At 41.5% G+C, this 15,870-nt stretch overlaps 1 protein-coding gene and 1 long non-coding RNA gene across 3 annotated transcripts in view; one reads left to right on the plus strand and one right to left on the minus strand.

Moving 5' to 3' along the window:
- LOC135921994 (sodium-dependent proline transporter-like) overlaps positions 1–15,870 on the plus strand; it is a 108,526-nt gene that overhangs the window by 65,258 nt on the left and 27,398 nt on the right. For both annotated transcript variants that reach the window (XM_065456400.1, XM_065456401.1), the window contains 2 exons: positions 2,107–2,238; positions 4,895–5,070. In XM_065456400.1, coding sequence (XP_065312472.1) covers positions 2,107–2,238; positions 4,895–5,070 — 308 coding nt within the window. The remainder of the gene's footprint in view (positions 1–2,106; positions 2,239–4,894; positions 5,071–15,870) is intronic.
- LOC135921997 (uncharacterized) lies at positions 6,719–15,529 on the minus strand. The gene is made up of 4 exons (XR_010570690.2): positions 15,183–15,529; positions 13,965–14,017; positions 12,711–12,900; positions 6,719–11,642 (listed from the first exon to the last, which is right to left on the minus strand). It is a non-coding gene; the product is annotated as an uncharacterized lncRNA (long non-coding RNA).

Genomic DNA, 15,870 nt, shown 5'->3' on the forward strand with positions numbered 1-15,870 from the left:
AAGGTCTGTTCTATCAAAATAGGCGGTGACAACCGTCGAACGCTATTGTGTGTAAAATTTTATTTCGTTCTGTGTAGGGGCATCGCTTCGGTTGCCTGATCGTTTCAGTATGTTCTTGCTTTAGCCTCCTTCGTGGCATAGATCCATCATGCCTGACTCCGTAGCAGTGTTGCGAAATAACACGACTTGTGACCTTACAAATGCAAATTTATTTAGGTTAACATCTATTGGTTATTCATGGAAGCGTATCACTTCATTTTCTTTTTCTTATGGCCTGGACACCTCCGACTGTAGACCTTGACACACACTGGGCTAAACGATTTCATTACACTAGACGCGGAACTGGTCACAACTCGGGTTAAAATATCTCGCAACACTACCGCGGAGCCAGGCATGATGGATCGTTACTGACGAAGGGATACAAGGACAGCGTTCCGGCAGGTCGCCCTGCATAATCTATAGTTAGTCTATTCATCTTGCTCCAACGCCGCAGAGAAATGCCACAAAGGCATCGTTTAACGCAGCACAGCTGCATTGTTTCGCTGCACAACCTTGCTCCGCGTTGAAGGAGCGAGGTCGCGCGTTCGTTTTCGCGACTATCATCATCATCATCATCAGCCTGGTTACGCCCACTGCAGGGCAAAGGCCTCCCCCATACTTCTCAAACAACCCCGGTCATGTACTAATTGTGGCTATGCCGTCCCTGCAAACTTCATAATCTCATCCGCCCACCTAACTTTCTGCCGCCCCCTGCTACGCTTCCCTTCCCTTGGGATCCAGTCCGTAACCCTTAATGACCATCGGTTATCTTCCCTCCTCATTACATGTCCTGCCCATGCCCATTTCTTTTTCTTGATTTCAACTAAGATGTCATTACGCGACTATACGCGTCAGATGTTATTACGCGACTATACCTCACCATAAACATTGGAGAGCTTGACTTAACGCAGCTGCGAATATTGGGGTCATACGAGAAAGTAATAGAGGGTTTACAATTCTGAGACAAAGTGACATCGATGGGCGAGTCCGAAGGTTACGCGGCAAGTCCTATTGGGGCGCCAGCGCGGGTGCCACGCGAAATCTGTGGCGTCGCACAATGACGTCACGGATCTATTTGAACAATTCTGATGCCGCCGTCATATTTCGTGCGGTTACTCTGCAAAGGTGGCGGTCCAAAGTCGCAAGGAGCGAAGCGGAATCGCAATATCAATGAGTCGTCGGCTACGTTTGCCAAACGTCAAACGTCTTTGTTTGCCGGACATCAAACGTCTTTGTTTGCAAACATGCGGCTTCACGTGACACCGAGTCGTTACTGCGTGTGACGTCACAGTACGACGTCACACGCAGTAGTGTCGCAATGATATCAGTGAGGTCTGTGAAGACACATATTGGAAGATTAGATAAGAGCATCCAGGGTTTCCTTTGCCAACGCAGGCGCTATAATTATTATTATTTTTTATCATGTGCTCGTTTCTTGAGGAGGAGGTTGCTTGGATGTTGTTTGCAAGTCCAGATCCTCCTATCGCTCAGGCTGCGCCTAAGCGTCCCTTTTTAGATTCTTTCTTGACTTCCTATTTGTTGTAGTGCGTCGGTATCGATAAACCGAAGGAGAGTAGGCTAACAGCATTACGGACCACCTCAAGAGGACCCGCCCTCTTTATAAAATGTGGAAAAGTAGAGAAAATGGACAGCAGAGACAAATAAAGGACTGGATGACATCCAGTGGATGACATCCCAGTATTCGCAAAAGATATTACGAACGCTGCTTTCTTTTTTATCTTTTTTAATACCTTGCGTCCGAAAATTTCACAACTTTAATTCTAGCAGTCCCGGGCGCGAGTTCAATGTTGATTAAGTTATGTGCGCTATTTTTGGAAACCGAAGTCCGCGTACGAGATAACGAAACGCGAAATTAGCCGTACTTAAAACTGTTCATTGACGTAACTGTAACATACTACATCTGCCTCTAAAGTTTGTTGTAGAAAAAGAAAGAGCGTTACAATAAATTGGCGTGTGTATCGAGCACTCTATCTACCATTAGCGTCGTTTCTTTTTTTTTTTTTTTCCAGAACCCCCATTAATGGACTTTCTTTTTGCCTCCCACAGGCGCCTTCTTCGCAGCCTACGTCATCGTTATGATCCTGGTCGCCATTCCCCTGTTCACCATGGAACTGGCACTCGGTCAGTTTTCCAGCCTCGGACCAATTGCCGTGTGGAAGTGTCTGCCAGTGGCGCAAGGTTAGTGCGTACATATTGACACGTGTACTTATATTTATCGATCGAACACGTTTCGCCGCCTAACAAATGTTATCGCTGCTTCTATCCGCTGTCTGTTGTCGCCGAAGCTTGTGTTTTCTGATTTCATTGCGTGACGCGAATGGTGTAGAACTTTGTGGAAGGCACGCTGGTCCCAACGATTAGTCTGGAACATTCGATGACTGCTGTATAAAAGCCGACGCGCTGGACCCGCTGATCAGATTTTCGACGATCGCCGACTGTGTTCGCCGCTCTCGTTGTGCTTTAAGTGTAGCCTGTTTTGTGGGCACAAGTTCGCCCAATAAAAGCTAGTTTTGCCTTTCACAGTATTGCTACTGTGTTCTTTGACGTCACGACCACGTGACAATATCTACTTAAGAAGAACTTCACTTTGGCCTAGTTGGTATTTACTGCATATCATGTCGACCGCAAATAAAGACGGGGACAGAGGGAGAGAACATAACAGCACGGGCGAGTAACTTTCAACTTCAACTGTTTATGTGTTCTCTCCCGCTGCCCCCGTCTTTATTTGCGGTCAATATGATATCTACTCGAGCCTATGAGTCTAGCATGCGGCCAAGGTCTTCATTGCATACCTTTGATCACGTTACGCATAGGTTCGACTAATAAGTTAGTGGCACATATTTGTAAAAAGAACGTTCCGCTAACTAAGAGTCTAACCTATGTGGGATAAATGTCCTTGAGCGTCGGCTCTTCATAGGTTGAGGCTCTTGCCACAGTTTGCCGTATTTAATTGGCAAGAGGAATCCTCTAGCAGCTCGGGGCCCTTTTTTTTTATTGCGATGAAGGCTTGTCCTTAAGGCACAATTCTTGGAGTGTATATGTGTATAATATGTGTGCTGTGAGGCCTGTGTTGTGTATGAATTGAAGCAGTGTTTTGCTCGGGGCCTTCGTATGCGTGTAGAACGCAGGAACGCTTTTCCCAGGCAACCCTCAGGACTGATTCGAATGAAATTTGTCGCATTCGAGAGAGGAAGTTACGCTACGGTGACTGTGTATGCAGTAAATAGCTTTGGCTTAACGTCTGAAATTTGTTACAGAAATTACTGCAAATTGGTAAGTTTCAAGAAAAAGGATATTGAAGAACAAATTTTACAAGTCGGTAACTCTGCACCAAATGCAGATATCGCAGTTGTGTAAACTGCATCCGTTGGAGCATATTGAGTGGACGAATTTGATATACGACTTCACGAGCTACCTAAAATTGTTACGACGTTTGCGAGGGTTTCGCAAAAGTTCTACTCACAACAATGCGTTGGCGGGCCAGTTGGTCCTAATCCATAAAAGTTTATCGATTCTACTCACACGTTAGTTTTTTCACGCATCTTATGATGCACCTCGCCCATTTTCTCAGTTCTGAGAAGAAGGCTGAGGTCTTCATTTGGTTTATTGGGCTCCTCAGAGGCCTTGTCCGGACAAGGACCTCGCTGAGGATACCCAATTTTTGAAATAAGTTATACCATGTGTTTGGCGCATGATAGCCTAAGTCGCTTATGCGCCATAAAACCCAATACAATACAATACAATAGTGGTGCAGTTAGTGATAATGCGATAATTTTGTCCATTTCAGATGCCTTTATCGGTGCAGTTTCCAGAATTGTTATGTCATTTTTCGTTGCTAAGTTATGGAATTGTAAACATAACACTTTAGTTTCCCGATATATTGAAATTTTTAAGAGTTTTTATAAAACAGTAAACGGCCCATATAAAATATCGGCTTCCTGCAGTCACTATATATTGTAACTTTTTCTTTAAAATGCGACAGATCGGCTGGCTACTCTGCACAGGGACATGGCGTAAGGTCAGAAGAACTCGGAAACCAAGTGAAGACGTAAAAATGAAAGAATGCATCAGTTCGCACATAGTATAGTGTTTCGGTCAGTCACATTTCTTTTAAAAAGCTCACTAGCGCTTTTACAGCAGTTCGGGTCGACGTCGGCGGGGACCAGGGTCCAAGAATTTTGGCTTCCTAGGGGGACGGTTGTCAAACTTGTGGAGCGGGGTGCTGAGAACTCTGTGCATTGAAACGACGACAATCGCACAGAAGTTGCGCTATCGTCTCTCTGCACCCACGAACGTCACATTGCGGCCTTGTGTCGAAATCGGTGCGCCGGTTGCCAAGGAAAAAAACTATTTCTCCGAATGCTGCAGACGGGATCTTTCCCGTCGCGGGGATTCCTCAGTAGGATCTACTCGGATGTGGACCCTAGTTGTCCTGACTGCACGAAACCTTTTGCTCAATGACTCACAGGCTCTGGCGATGTCCCGCGTTGCCTAACGACTTCCTCTCCAGCGAAGCCGAGTGGGAGGAGGCCATCAGAAGCACGGTACTCCGAAAGCAAGGCCAGGCTATCCAGAGGGCCCAGGAAAGAGCGGAGCGTCACGGCGTTCTGTCCTTTACGTGGGCGCGGCCAGCGGCTACAATGGCCTCCCGTTAGGAGGTCCTGACAGTAGCTCCTCAGGATTAATTAAAGTTCGTTGTCTGTCTGTCTGTCCGACCCCGTGTATTTAGATAGTGCTTAGGTACGAAGCCACAGTATGGAAAGTCCAGGAGCGTTCGCAGCAAAGGATTCCATTTGAAAGAAAGTCGTTATACATTGGTCACCTCCCGTTGCAGGCATCGGTGTCGCCATGGTGGTGATGTCGCTGCTGGTGGCCATCTACTACAACGTGATCCTGTGCTACACGCTCTACTACCTGGCCCAGTCGTTCCGGTCCGTGCTGCCGTGGGCCGACTGCTACGAGTGGTGGGGCGCGGACCCGGAGACGTGCTACGTGCGATACGACAACCACGTGAGCTCCGTACTCGATATTCGCGCGTTTCTTCCTACGAGAGAGAGAGAGAGAGAGAGAGAGAGAGAGAGAGATAGATAGATAGATAGATAGATAGATAGATAGATAGATAGATAGATAGATAGAGAGAGAGAGAGAGAGAGAGAGAGAGAGAGAGACCTGTGCTTGCGGCACAGGATCCCGCAAGCTGAGATACCACTGCCAATCTACAAAGCAGCTTCAGTAATATAAAGTGATAAGCAAAGGGTATCGCGCAAGCTAAGCTAATTGGTTCTGTGTTATTAACATCTTTGTAAGGTGAAGGGTGACGACAAAAATAGCAATCACACCCCCCAGACTCCCTGCTCCTCCCTGTTACAATGGGTACAGGGAGGTCACATTGTTCGTATTTTTTGTAGTTGATGTTGGTAACGAATGCGTTAGTGGTGTTCGGCGCGACACAGTACACACTAAGAAAAAAAAGAGTACCTCTTACTCTTTTTCGAGAGTCTGGACTCGCCACGTATACGACACACTTTGTGGGAGACACCCGAACTCTCTTTCGGCAGAGAGTCCCGAGACTATCTGTGCTCAATACAAGGTGTTTGCGTGACTTCGCACACAATAGTCATGCACACTCTGTTGTAATAGTCGCCTATACCCTCTCAAAAGGGTTAAAAGACTAGTGCTCAGGGAGTCCGTTAACAATTCTAAATGAGTCGAACGACTCAAGATAAAGGGTGACATGACCACTGCTGAAGGATTCGGGTAACTATTCTTGATGAGTCTGATAACTCCAGCAGTGTGTCAAGTTACCCTTTGTGAATGGTGCAGGACTCTTGTAAATGGAGTAAAATAACTAATCCATGTAAGTCGTTTGACTCTCAGATGGCAGTGTCGAGCCGCTTTTCAAAATGTGTCACCAACTTTTGCTGTAAGTACACACGACTACGGCTAGCTCTCAAGATGGCTACTGTGAAAAGACAACATATAAGAAAGAACCCATAGCAAACTTGCCAAAAAGGACGTGGCAGGTTAGCAACAAAAAGTTAACATTTCATCACCCTTTGTTGTCTTCTGGAAAATTCAAATGTATTAGTCAGCACAGAATCACCATGAAAGCAAGACAGTTCTCATTACTATTAAACTGGAATCAATAGCCAACCAAGCAAAACAGTCTTAAATAAACATCCAATATGTAGCCTGCAGGTACATATGCATGACACTGCAATGCAACTCAGAACCATAATGAGACCCAAAAATATTATGTAACTCATGTGGAAGTTCAATTCAGCACTGCACAGGTCTCTAATGTCAAAACATTTATAAGTTAAACCTATTTCACTGTTCTTCGAGACGTGTTTTTATTTAGAACTTACCATTTAACATTTTAAGCAAGTAAGCTACACATGACAAATAAAGAAGGCCGCACTTATGTACAAAGGAGATCCAGATAATCAAGTGCAATAAAAACAATATTCCAACTTAGATTCCATAATCCATGCGTTATACTATGCTTGCTGAAAACAACTGGTTGGCAATTGATAATCCAATCTAACAGTAAGAACAGCTGTCTTACCTTATGGTACTCTTTCTTGTTGGCACGTTTCCCCCACAACTTGTGCGTGTTAGCGTCAGTTGAAAATTGATCTGAAAAATACCACATTAAAAAGTTGTGCATCAATTTTATTGTCATACAACATGCAACAGTGTATAAAAGCTTCACAACAGATAATATTACAAAAATAAATAGAGCAAAATTTATACTAATTGTTTATTTATGTTGACAAACATACTTTTCAAGACGAAGTATAATAGCTGACAGACAATTTCGCAGATTGCAATAACCACTAATACAAAACTTGCCATAATGCAAACACGCTGACAAAATATGTAGCACAGGTAGCTGTATTTTGTTACGGCAAAGATAGCACATGAATAATGAGGACAAGGGAGGTAGCAGAACACAAACTATACCCAGCTGCATGCATGCAGCTGTAACAATACACATGGTGCACCAAGGTCCAAAAGAAACAAAGAGGAAGATGTGAGGAAGGCTTCTTTTACTCATCACAAGCTATCCTGTAAGAGCAGACAGATTATGCACTGGCTGTAATGTACCCTCAGCACATACGTAAATGAGTTCCATTAGGTGCCACATTTACAAATCACTCATACAATGTTCTTGTGATTGTCCTTATTCCGATTTTTAACTTGGAAAGCATGACTGAGTTATGTAATGCTTCCCTACGGCTTCGCACATATGCAGAAAGAAGTGTTTCTATAAACAAGGGAGATCATGGAAGGATGACTGACACATACTTCTTTTAATTCTTTTGTCTTGGTCTTTATGATTATCTACCACAGTAGTCTTTTGTAGAGTGAAACACATTCAGATAATACACTGTGGGCAACAAAGTGTGAATACCTGTTCTTGATTTCTACCTTTCTCAAGTGTCCCGCTAAGGTAAGATTGGTGCAAAAAATTGTCTTCCCAATGTATGCGTTCCCACGAAACAGGAGCAGATGATAAGCCACATTAATGGTGCGTGAAATAAAACATCTGTTCTTAACCTACCACTGCCATTCCAATCTGGTGCGATTTTCTGCTTTGTTGTGTACTCTAGCACAGGTGCTACGCAGTTCACTTGGTGCCCAAAGCAACTCTCACACTATAGCAGGATGTCAATTTTGTTTTTCAAATTCTAAGCGAAACTCAGGTTATGGGGGACAATTGTAAACTTATAGTTTTGCTTTGTATCTTCATAATGTTGTAGAGCAGGGTAGAAAGCAAGAACAGATATTTATAATTTCATTTCCTATTGTGCATTGCATGGATATGTTTCAATGAATGATAAAACTACTTGGTAGATAAGAGAATTAACTTCGAAGTCTACCATATCAGTAACTGGAAATTTTATGTGTAATTGAAATTTTGTGATTCCCAGTGATGAAGAAACAGTTTTGACAAAATGTGCCAAGGCAACTAAGTCACTCATGCTCACAAAGGAAACAAAATAAAAACAACCAAGATTGCAATAAGTTCCAACTTGCAACCTAAAGTGAGACACCTCACATGACTGACTTATGTATTTACTGAGCATAATTTACATCTAGCGCATAATCTGCTTGTACAAGATGACGAACAATTAGTTACTGTTGCTTTCTCTCTGGGGCATTTGGCTCTTCTGAACACATGCACATTGTGTGGCAAAGCTGCGTGGATGTAGCTGGGCACAGCTGTTATTCAGCATCAGTCTGTTTTTATGGTCCTGTACTATTATCATTGTAATTTATAATTAGCAAATAGCCTAACTATTGGGTTGATCAGCTCCATTTTAAACAAAACATACTGACAGATTTCCCTGTTTATCGCTAACAAAGTGATGGGTACATCATTTCAAATTTCAAGAAACAGCTGTGGAACAGAACAAATGCTGAAGACAGAAAATCTACAATGACCAGTACCTTCTTTATTAAATGCCATGTACTAGCTCTTTCTGCAATGAATACCATTATTACCAAAAATTGTAGCCTGAAAAAATAATTGGGAAATATTTATAAAAGTGACAGAGATTAGAACTGCACGTTAATTACAAATGTCTTCTTAAACAAAATCACAATAATTGAAGTTTCATTAATTTTAGCAAAACACTGACATCCCATTATTGAAGCTAGTCAGTGCTGAAGGTATTGTTAGTTTGTAGGAGTCCTCAGACTGGCAGCTCTGAAATATTTGTCACCATACTTGGTGGAACATGCTTTGCTCTTTCGGATATTACTTTGCCAAAAAGCCTTCTGTAAGCCTTGTAGGATGATCATTACTTTTTGGGTATATGTATATCAGAACTGGTGCTAGTCTGAGTTCTTACAAAGTAGACGTTATTGAGTACTGTAATTCTAATGCCTGCCACAGCTAAAATTTATGTTAGGGAAAATTGTCGCACTGTCATGAAGCAGTTATGTTCAATAATTAGAGGCAATCACCGTTGAAACACTCAGTACAAAACACAAATATATGGAGTCAAAATTTAAATGTCCAACAAAGTCACGTCTCATGTCTACATTTCACAGAACTGTCTTTTTTTCTGTTAGTGTGCCAATACCAATTGCACATTCACAAACATTTTAGTATTGCACTTCTGGTAAATGCAGGAAAATTCACCGTCTTTAACAGAAGCCCTTGGGAAGACAGCCCATATTCGCTTCGACAAGAGGACTTGCCTTAAGCTTTGCGTCGCTAGGTCACTGTAGCAAGGGGAACGTTTTGCTGATTGAATATTACTCGAAATATTTTTATTATTTGTACTAGAGGTTTCAAAAGAGAGCCAATTGTAGAGTTCTTCATGCAGATTTCATATATTCCATAAGTTTTTGTTTAGCTGCTTCTTGAGTTATGTCCTATACAACGGCAAAATACATAGTGATATTTGCGGGCACTTTCTTGTGTATTAAATTTTCACGAAAAAGCAGTGTGCTGCAGTTAACTCAGCTCCTTGTAGACTGCAAGGTGCCGATATCTATTCAAACAGCACGTAAAGTTACTAGAAGTATGCAAGATTAGTAGGCAGGCAGGCAGGCCTGCTACTAAAATTATTGAGAATACTTCAATAATTTTTTTCTCACAATAGCATGAGAATAACCTTGTGCTTTATAATTGTCCTATACAAATTAAATTTGGCATACATACTCTTCAAGATAAGCAGAATACCAGTATCTAATTGAAATTGCAATCTAAAAATTATTTAAAGTGGCCTAACATTTTTTGCATAATTCCAGTAATTGTACAAGCTGTTTGGATAGGTATCGCCACTTTGCGGTATACACCTAGCTAAATAAGATACAGCATGTGAAACCATTTGCGAAACTTTTACACACAAGTGCCCATAAAGATATATTGCCACTATGTAGGACATAACTAAACACCAGCTACACAAAAACCAATGACAATTCAAATCTACATAAAACTCCCTATGAATACCAGTACATTCAAATTTCTAGTACAAATTTAAAAAGTTGTTTCGAGGAGCATTTCCCCTTAATAAGTGGGTGTCAGTGTTTCTACCAAAGGGTTACAAAATGCCTTGAGGCATACCATAGGGAGTTTTATAAATAGCACACGCATGCATCTGTCTAAAAAGTCCCATGCCCTGCTTGCATTCTTTAGACATTTTTCTGCATTCTGTTGTATGTCACCGTTTGCATCCCTTAACACTGAGGGCGCAAAACCGAAAACCAGCCTATTATACACTTAATTTTTAGCCTGTAAAGGGGTTGTATGCGAATGGGGGCAGCCAACTCTAGCATGAGAATAAACAAATATTTGTTCTCGCATTAATGAAACCAGTCAAAATATAATCTCGCAAATCTAGAAATGAATGCACAAAGAACCTTGCTGATTGTTACATTAGTGTCCCGAACAAGATCTTCTGATGTTTATAATTCCTAGTTTTATTCACTTTCCTCTAGTAACTGGGCTTTGACCTAGAATACTCAGTGTAGGAGACTAACCCAGGCCTGGAAGCCAATATTTAAATCTGAAATGGACATTCATCCCCCGACCACATGGCACGGCTACGTCATCAGAAGAAACATGCATCCATGGACATATAGTCTGTAAAATTATTTTTACATGATCTGTAGCGTTACTCTTGCACTAACAAATTCTGAAAATTAGGAAATACATCTGCTATTTAAAGCACTGCTGCAAAACCGTGTTTGAGAAATGCAATACTCAAAAGGTGTAATACAACCAATGTGTGCATGAAACCTATGCTGCCTTTGACATTCATCAGTGTGGCAAATAAGCACTGAGAAATGCCAAGGGTATCATAGCTTTCGTGTCTCAAGCCTTGTATGCGAGTACCAGTATCTTTGCAGTGAAAGAAGTCACATTATTACCAGACTTATGAGGGGAACCAATGTTTCTCTAGTTCAATAGTTTCTTTCTTGTGCTCCTATATCCTTGAGTTTTTAAAAAATAATGGGTGCTTGAAATAAGTACTTTATATTGCTCTTAAATTTATCCTACACCAGAGCCCGTGTTATGTTACATTTCTTGAACACATTGCAGTGCTGTAGATTATCAAAGGAAGAAAAAATGCCGTAAGTTCGTATTTTAGCCTTCCATACAACAAGAATTAATAACCTATCAATTACACCCACAAGTACGAAAGAACTATGAGAAACGGGGCTTAAAGGCAGGTATACATTAGAATAGCAGGGGCTGATGGTGAGAATTCTAAGAGAAAGGAACTATTAAAAACTAGATACTAAACACACATATGAATTATAACAGAAATATTTACAAAGAATTTGAAGAGACAAATAGAATGTCTGTTCAAATCAATCCACCCCAACATTCATCCATGGTTCGATAAGTGATCACAGCTGGTGATGCTGTTTGGATAGATGGTAGGTGAGGCACAGCTGTGAAATAGGTAGCACATGTAGAAGGGTCACCAAAGGTTGCACAGCAGGTTGCCTTGATCTCCGGACTCCCTCGACCCTGATGCGTTGAGCCTGGTTATACGTCGTTCGCAAGAGGCCTGGCCCGAGTGTGCGGCATGGCTTGGGTAAAATTTCGAGGCAACCTGAAAAACACAGATTCATATATTTAGCACCAAAATATTCTGTACCATAGGGCAAATCTGAAGTTTACCATCTGCACATAGCAGATGATGAAAACAGACACAAGTCACCAGACTCAAGGTATATAAATGTGCAAAAGTGGAACTGAATGTGAAGAGCTGCTTATAGGATGGAATCCATCAATTTGTCTTTTGTGGATCAATAATAGTATCTTAACATAAAGTCAAGTGTACATGACCCTCCCTATTTGTGTAAGTAGGCTATTCCATACCAGCTGTTCCAACCTGGCACACAACCACTTGGAATTTCTTCTTGAAAACTGAGGGCCTTTCAATATAAAAGAAATCTCAATTTCACGCAATACTTAAAGCAAAAAAAATTTTTACTGCCATAAACATTATGTCAAATTTATGTCATTATGTCAAGTATGCATCATAAAGTGGCAGCCAAAAATTTGGTTCTTTCATTAAGAGGGCCAAATTTTTAACAACGAAGAGAGGCCTTACACCAGAAACTTGACTGCTTATTAGCCACTGCTCAGTTTATTATGGCTGATTAAAAATGGACAAAATGGCTTATTAACTTTATTTTCACAAAAGTGACCTACAGCAAAAACTGCAATCCATGTGTTTAGGACTTGTGCTGTGTGCAAGAATAGTATCAGAAAGATACATTATGCAGCAGTGCACAGAGGAGGATGAACTTGGAAAAGAAGACAGTTTTGGTGTACGTTTATCGGCCTACTTACCATTGAGGCAGCCCTAGTAAATTTATGCCAAATACCATGTATGAGAGTACATTGTATTCTTTTTAAATTGGTAAAGCTTTATCAAAGTAGTTTTTGTGTTAAACAAAAAAAAATTGTGCAAGTGGTCTCTTGCAGTTTGAAAATTTGCATCGCATTTCGTCTAATACACATAGCCTCTTGGCGGCTAAGACAAAATGCATGGACTTGAGAATCCCTGCACAGATAGCAGAGAGTCTAATCTACTTCGAAGTTACGTCTTTCATTGCTGAGTGACTACAAGCCATTTCACTCAAAAAGACGTCGCTTAATTACAGGCATTTACCTGAATCTTTCTGTCGGCTGTCAGCCTGCTGGCATCATCACTAAGGCTGCCAACTCCCTAGTGGACATAGTCGGGACATGGTGGTGGCAGGATGCAGTGGCAGAAGCCACCAAAGGCTCCCAACTACCTAGTGGACGTAGTCAGGACAGGGTGGTGGGAGGACACAGGGGTAGGAGCCGCCAGAGTGTACCTGCAACAAATTTGCACAAATGTTCTTAGTCCTACCATGACATGATTTACAATAAAACTGAGCTGTCTGTGTAACATGGCTACCAATACAAATAAAGGTAAACAGTTAGGTCCTACGACACAACTAGAAGCCCGACAAAAAAAGAAACGGTACTTATGTTTATGAAAATCCAAGCAATGAAACAAAAAATGTGTAACCGGTTTGTGCATGGAAGCTCGGTTGAAACCTGAGCTCATACCATCAAGTGATCTGCTAGACAACTGCAAGCCTGCCACCTAAATATGTCATTGTAAATTATTTTTACATGCATTATGTTAAGCTGCATTAATACAAGTTCAAAATCTCTTAATATAAGTAAATCACCAAGCTAATTCAATTAACAAATTCCAGTGGTCGTTAATGCAACAAAGTGCAAGCTCGGAATAAAGCTGGCTAAACTGGGCAATGAAAAATAACAATGTGGTTCTCTACATCTTGTTTTCCTGGCTTTCGCTTTAGCACTGGAATATACAAGAATTTTGACATTCCTCATATTTCACCCTGCTAATTTTTATGCCATAATGCATAATACTTCAGCAAGAGGAATAATGCTTTCTTTCAACCGTAAATAGTGATAGAACAAGAAAATTCATTGGAGCCAACGTTTTGAGAAAAAAAATCTCCTTCTCTTTGTCAAAATATTGGCTCCAGCGGTCCTTGTTCTACGGCTCTTCATCAGTTCAAGTCTCTTGTCTTCCTGTGTACCTCTGTACTTTCAATGTTATGTCAATGAAACTGCAATAACGGATCATTAGTAAATGTAGCTGATGAGGAACTTGGGTTTGTTGGCAGATAACGACAGAGTAATTGCGCAATATAAAGATACGGACAAAGGAGGCTTGTGTGTGTTGTCTCCTCCAGCCATGTCTCCCCTTTGGGTGATTACTCTGTCTCAATGTAAAACTGTTACCCTTTGCACAATAATAGTACAATGCATAAAGACAGGAAAGTGGACACAAAAATTACAACAAATAGCATCGTATGCTAATGAGATAAGCAAAAGTGCCTGCTACGATTTGTCTCACCCATAACGTGCTGGTAAGATGGTGACTTCTGGCTGTTGCCATTTCTTGAATACCTAAAATAAAATACATTTCAAAATTATAAAAATACACAGGACAACAGCAGTAGCCGAGGACATAATGCATTGTTTAGTACAAAAAGGTAAACTAATCTCCGATACACGGCAGACGAAATTTCCTTTATTATGTTAGTAGAAAAATACAACACACTTCATTTCATTCAATACTGTCAGCCTTTCTTGCTATAAGAAAAAAGGTATTTCTGCATGGAAGCAGCAAAATAATAAATGGCCTTCTACTTTTACAAAATATGTTGCAGCGACTAAGCCAACTACAGCTGTATATACTTAAAATTGTTGTATGCACATTACAATAGCCAAGACAGGATAAACTTGGGTTCATATGCAGCTCACTGGAAGGTACAACTTTGCAATCAACTCATTTCTGCTGGGCAAATATACGCACTAACATAAAACTACACATAAAAGGACCTTTTTTTTCATAAACCACCGGAATCAATATAAAAAATCCAGTAGCAATAGTACAATTTCACCACATAACACAGCCAGGTTTTGTAAGCGTAGTAGGATTTACTATATAAATGTTGCAGCATATTCATGCTTTTAAATTTTTACAACCGTGAAAATAAAGATTACGTAAAAATATTACATTATATATAGGCTTAGATTGTGAGCTAATGTGTTTTCTACTTACAGCCAAATGCACAAAAAATTTGTTCTCTTTCAGCGCTTTGAAAGCGCTGTCTGTTCGCTTGTGCATGCAGCCGCTTAACTGCTCTTAAAATATCTGTGCTGCCACATCGCCTGACGCTACCATACATCGTTGTAGCACTTTTATTATTCGCGGCAATATACCTAAAGCACTAGTAAATCTTCAGAATGCACAAGCTGCCCTTTCGATTACCTGTCTTCGCAATGCGAAAGTCACACTGGTGCTAGTATTGTATCTACACTTCAAGTTACGCAGTACTTGATATTCTACGGATTTTTCGATGCGACAGGCCACTCGTCACTAGAGTCGTTAAGAACGGTGTTTCTCCTGAGGCTTCCGTCTGCCAGTAGTATTTCCGCCTACATACGCGCACGCATGCCTAAGAAACGTCTGTGAACTGCCAAGAGAAACATGGCGCAAAATGTAGCCGTACCGGAAGGGCCGAGTACGCGCCGTTTGTAAACTCGGAACAAAAGCTGATATGCTTACCTGAGACGTTAAGAGAAATATGGCACAGGTCACTCCCCGCTCGTAGTCGGTCGTATGCATCTGGTCGTCTCTGTCCGTTGCGATCTCCCACATCACAATGAAAGATGCAGTGCAAACCGCAGCACTTCGGGCGCTTGTGACGGTCCGGCGATGTCGGCAAAGACGAAATCGGCGATACGCTGTTGCTCGCGGCGGTCCCCTCGTCGCAATCGCACAGCACGGACAGAAGCTCCCACCGTAACTTGCCACAACGCTTGGTTGCAGTCGCCCTTAACGCAGCGATTTCAGAACCACTCAACGACAACGTACTAGCGCGTGATGAAGCACAAGTTCAAAATGGCGTCATGCTATTGACGGCTTCGGCTTTGGATCATTTTGTATCTGCACAACTGGGCAAAACAGTTGCGCTAGTTTCGGTTTTGTTTCCTTGCGTTGAAATAAAAACTGTTTTGCTCACTGATAATTTTATGTCACTTAAGTAATGTTTACGAATGAAACAGCCATCAATTTAACACGCGTCTTGAAATACCCGCTACGTTCACTTGGCAGAAGCAAAATTTTCTCGTCCGAGTGTGGTTGTGTTTTAAATATCTATCGCTGGGCTGTCGGAGCGTGCTAGAAGTGTGAAGACGCGGCGTAATTGTCCTTAATTTGCTTAGCTATAACGATGCGGCTGCCCTTGATTTCT

Source organism: Dermacentor albipictus, chromosome 6 (genome assembly GCF_038994185.2).
Source record: "Dermacentor albipictus isolate Rhodes 1998 colony chromosome 6, USDA_Dalb.pri_finalv2, whole genome shotgun sequence".
Classification (NCBI taxonomy): Eukaryota; Metazoa; Arthropoda; class Arachnida; order Ixodida; family Ixodidae; genus Dermacentor; species Dermacentor albipictus.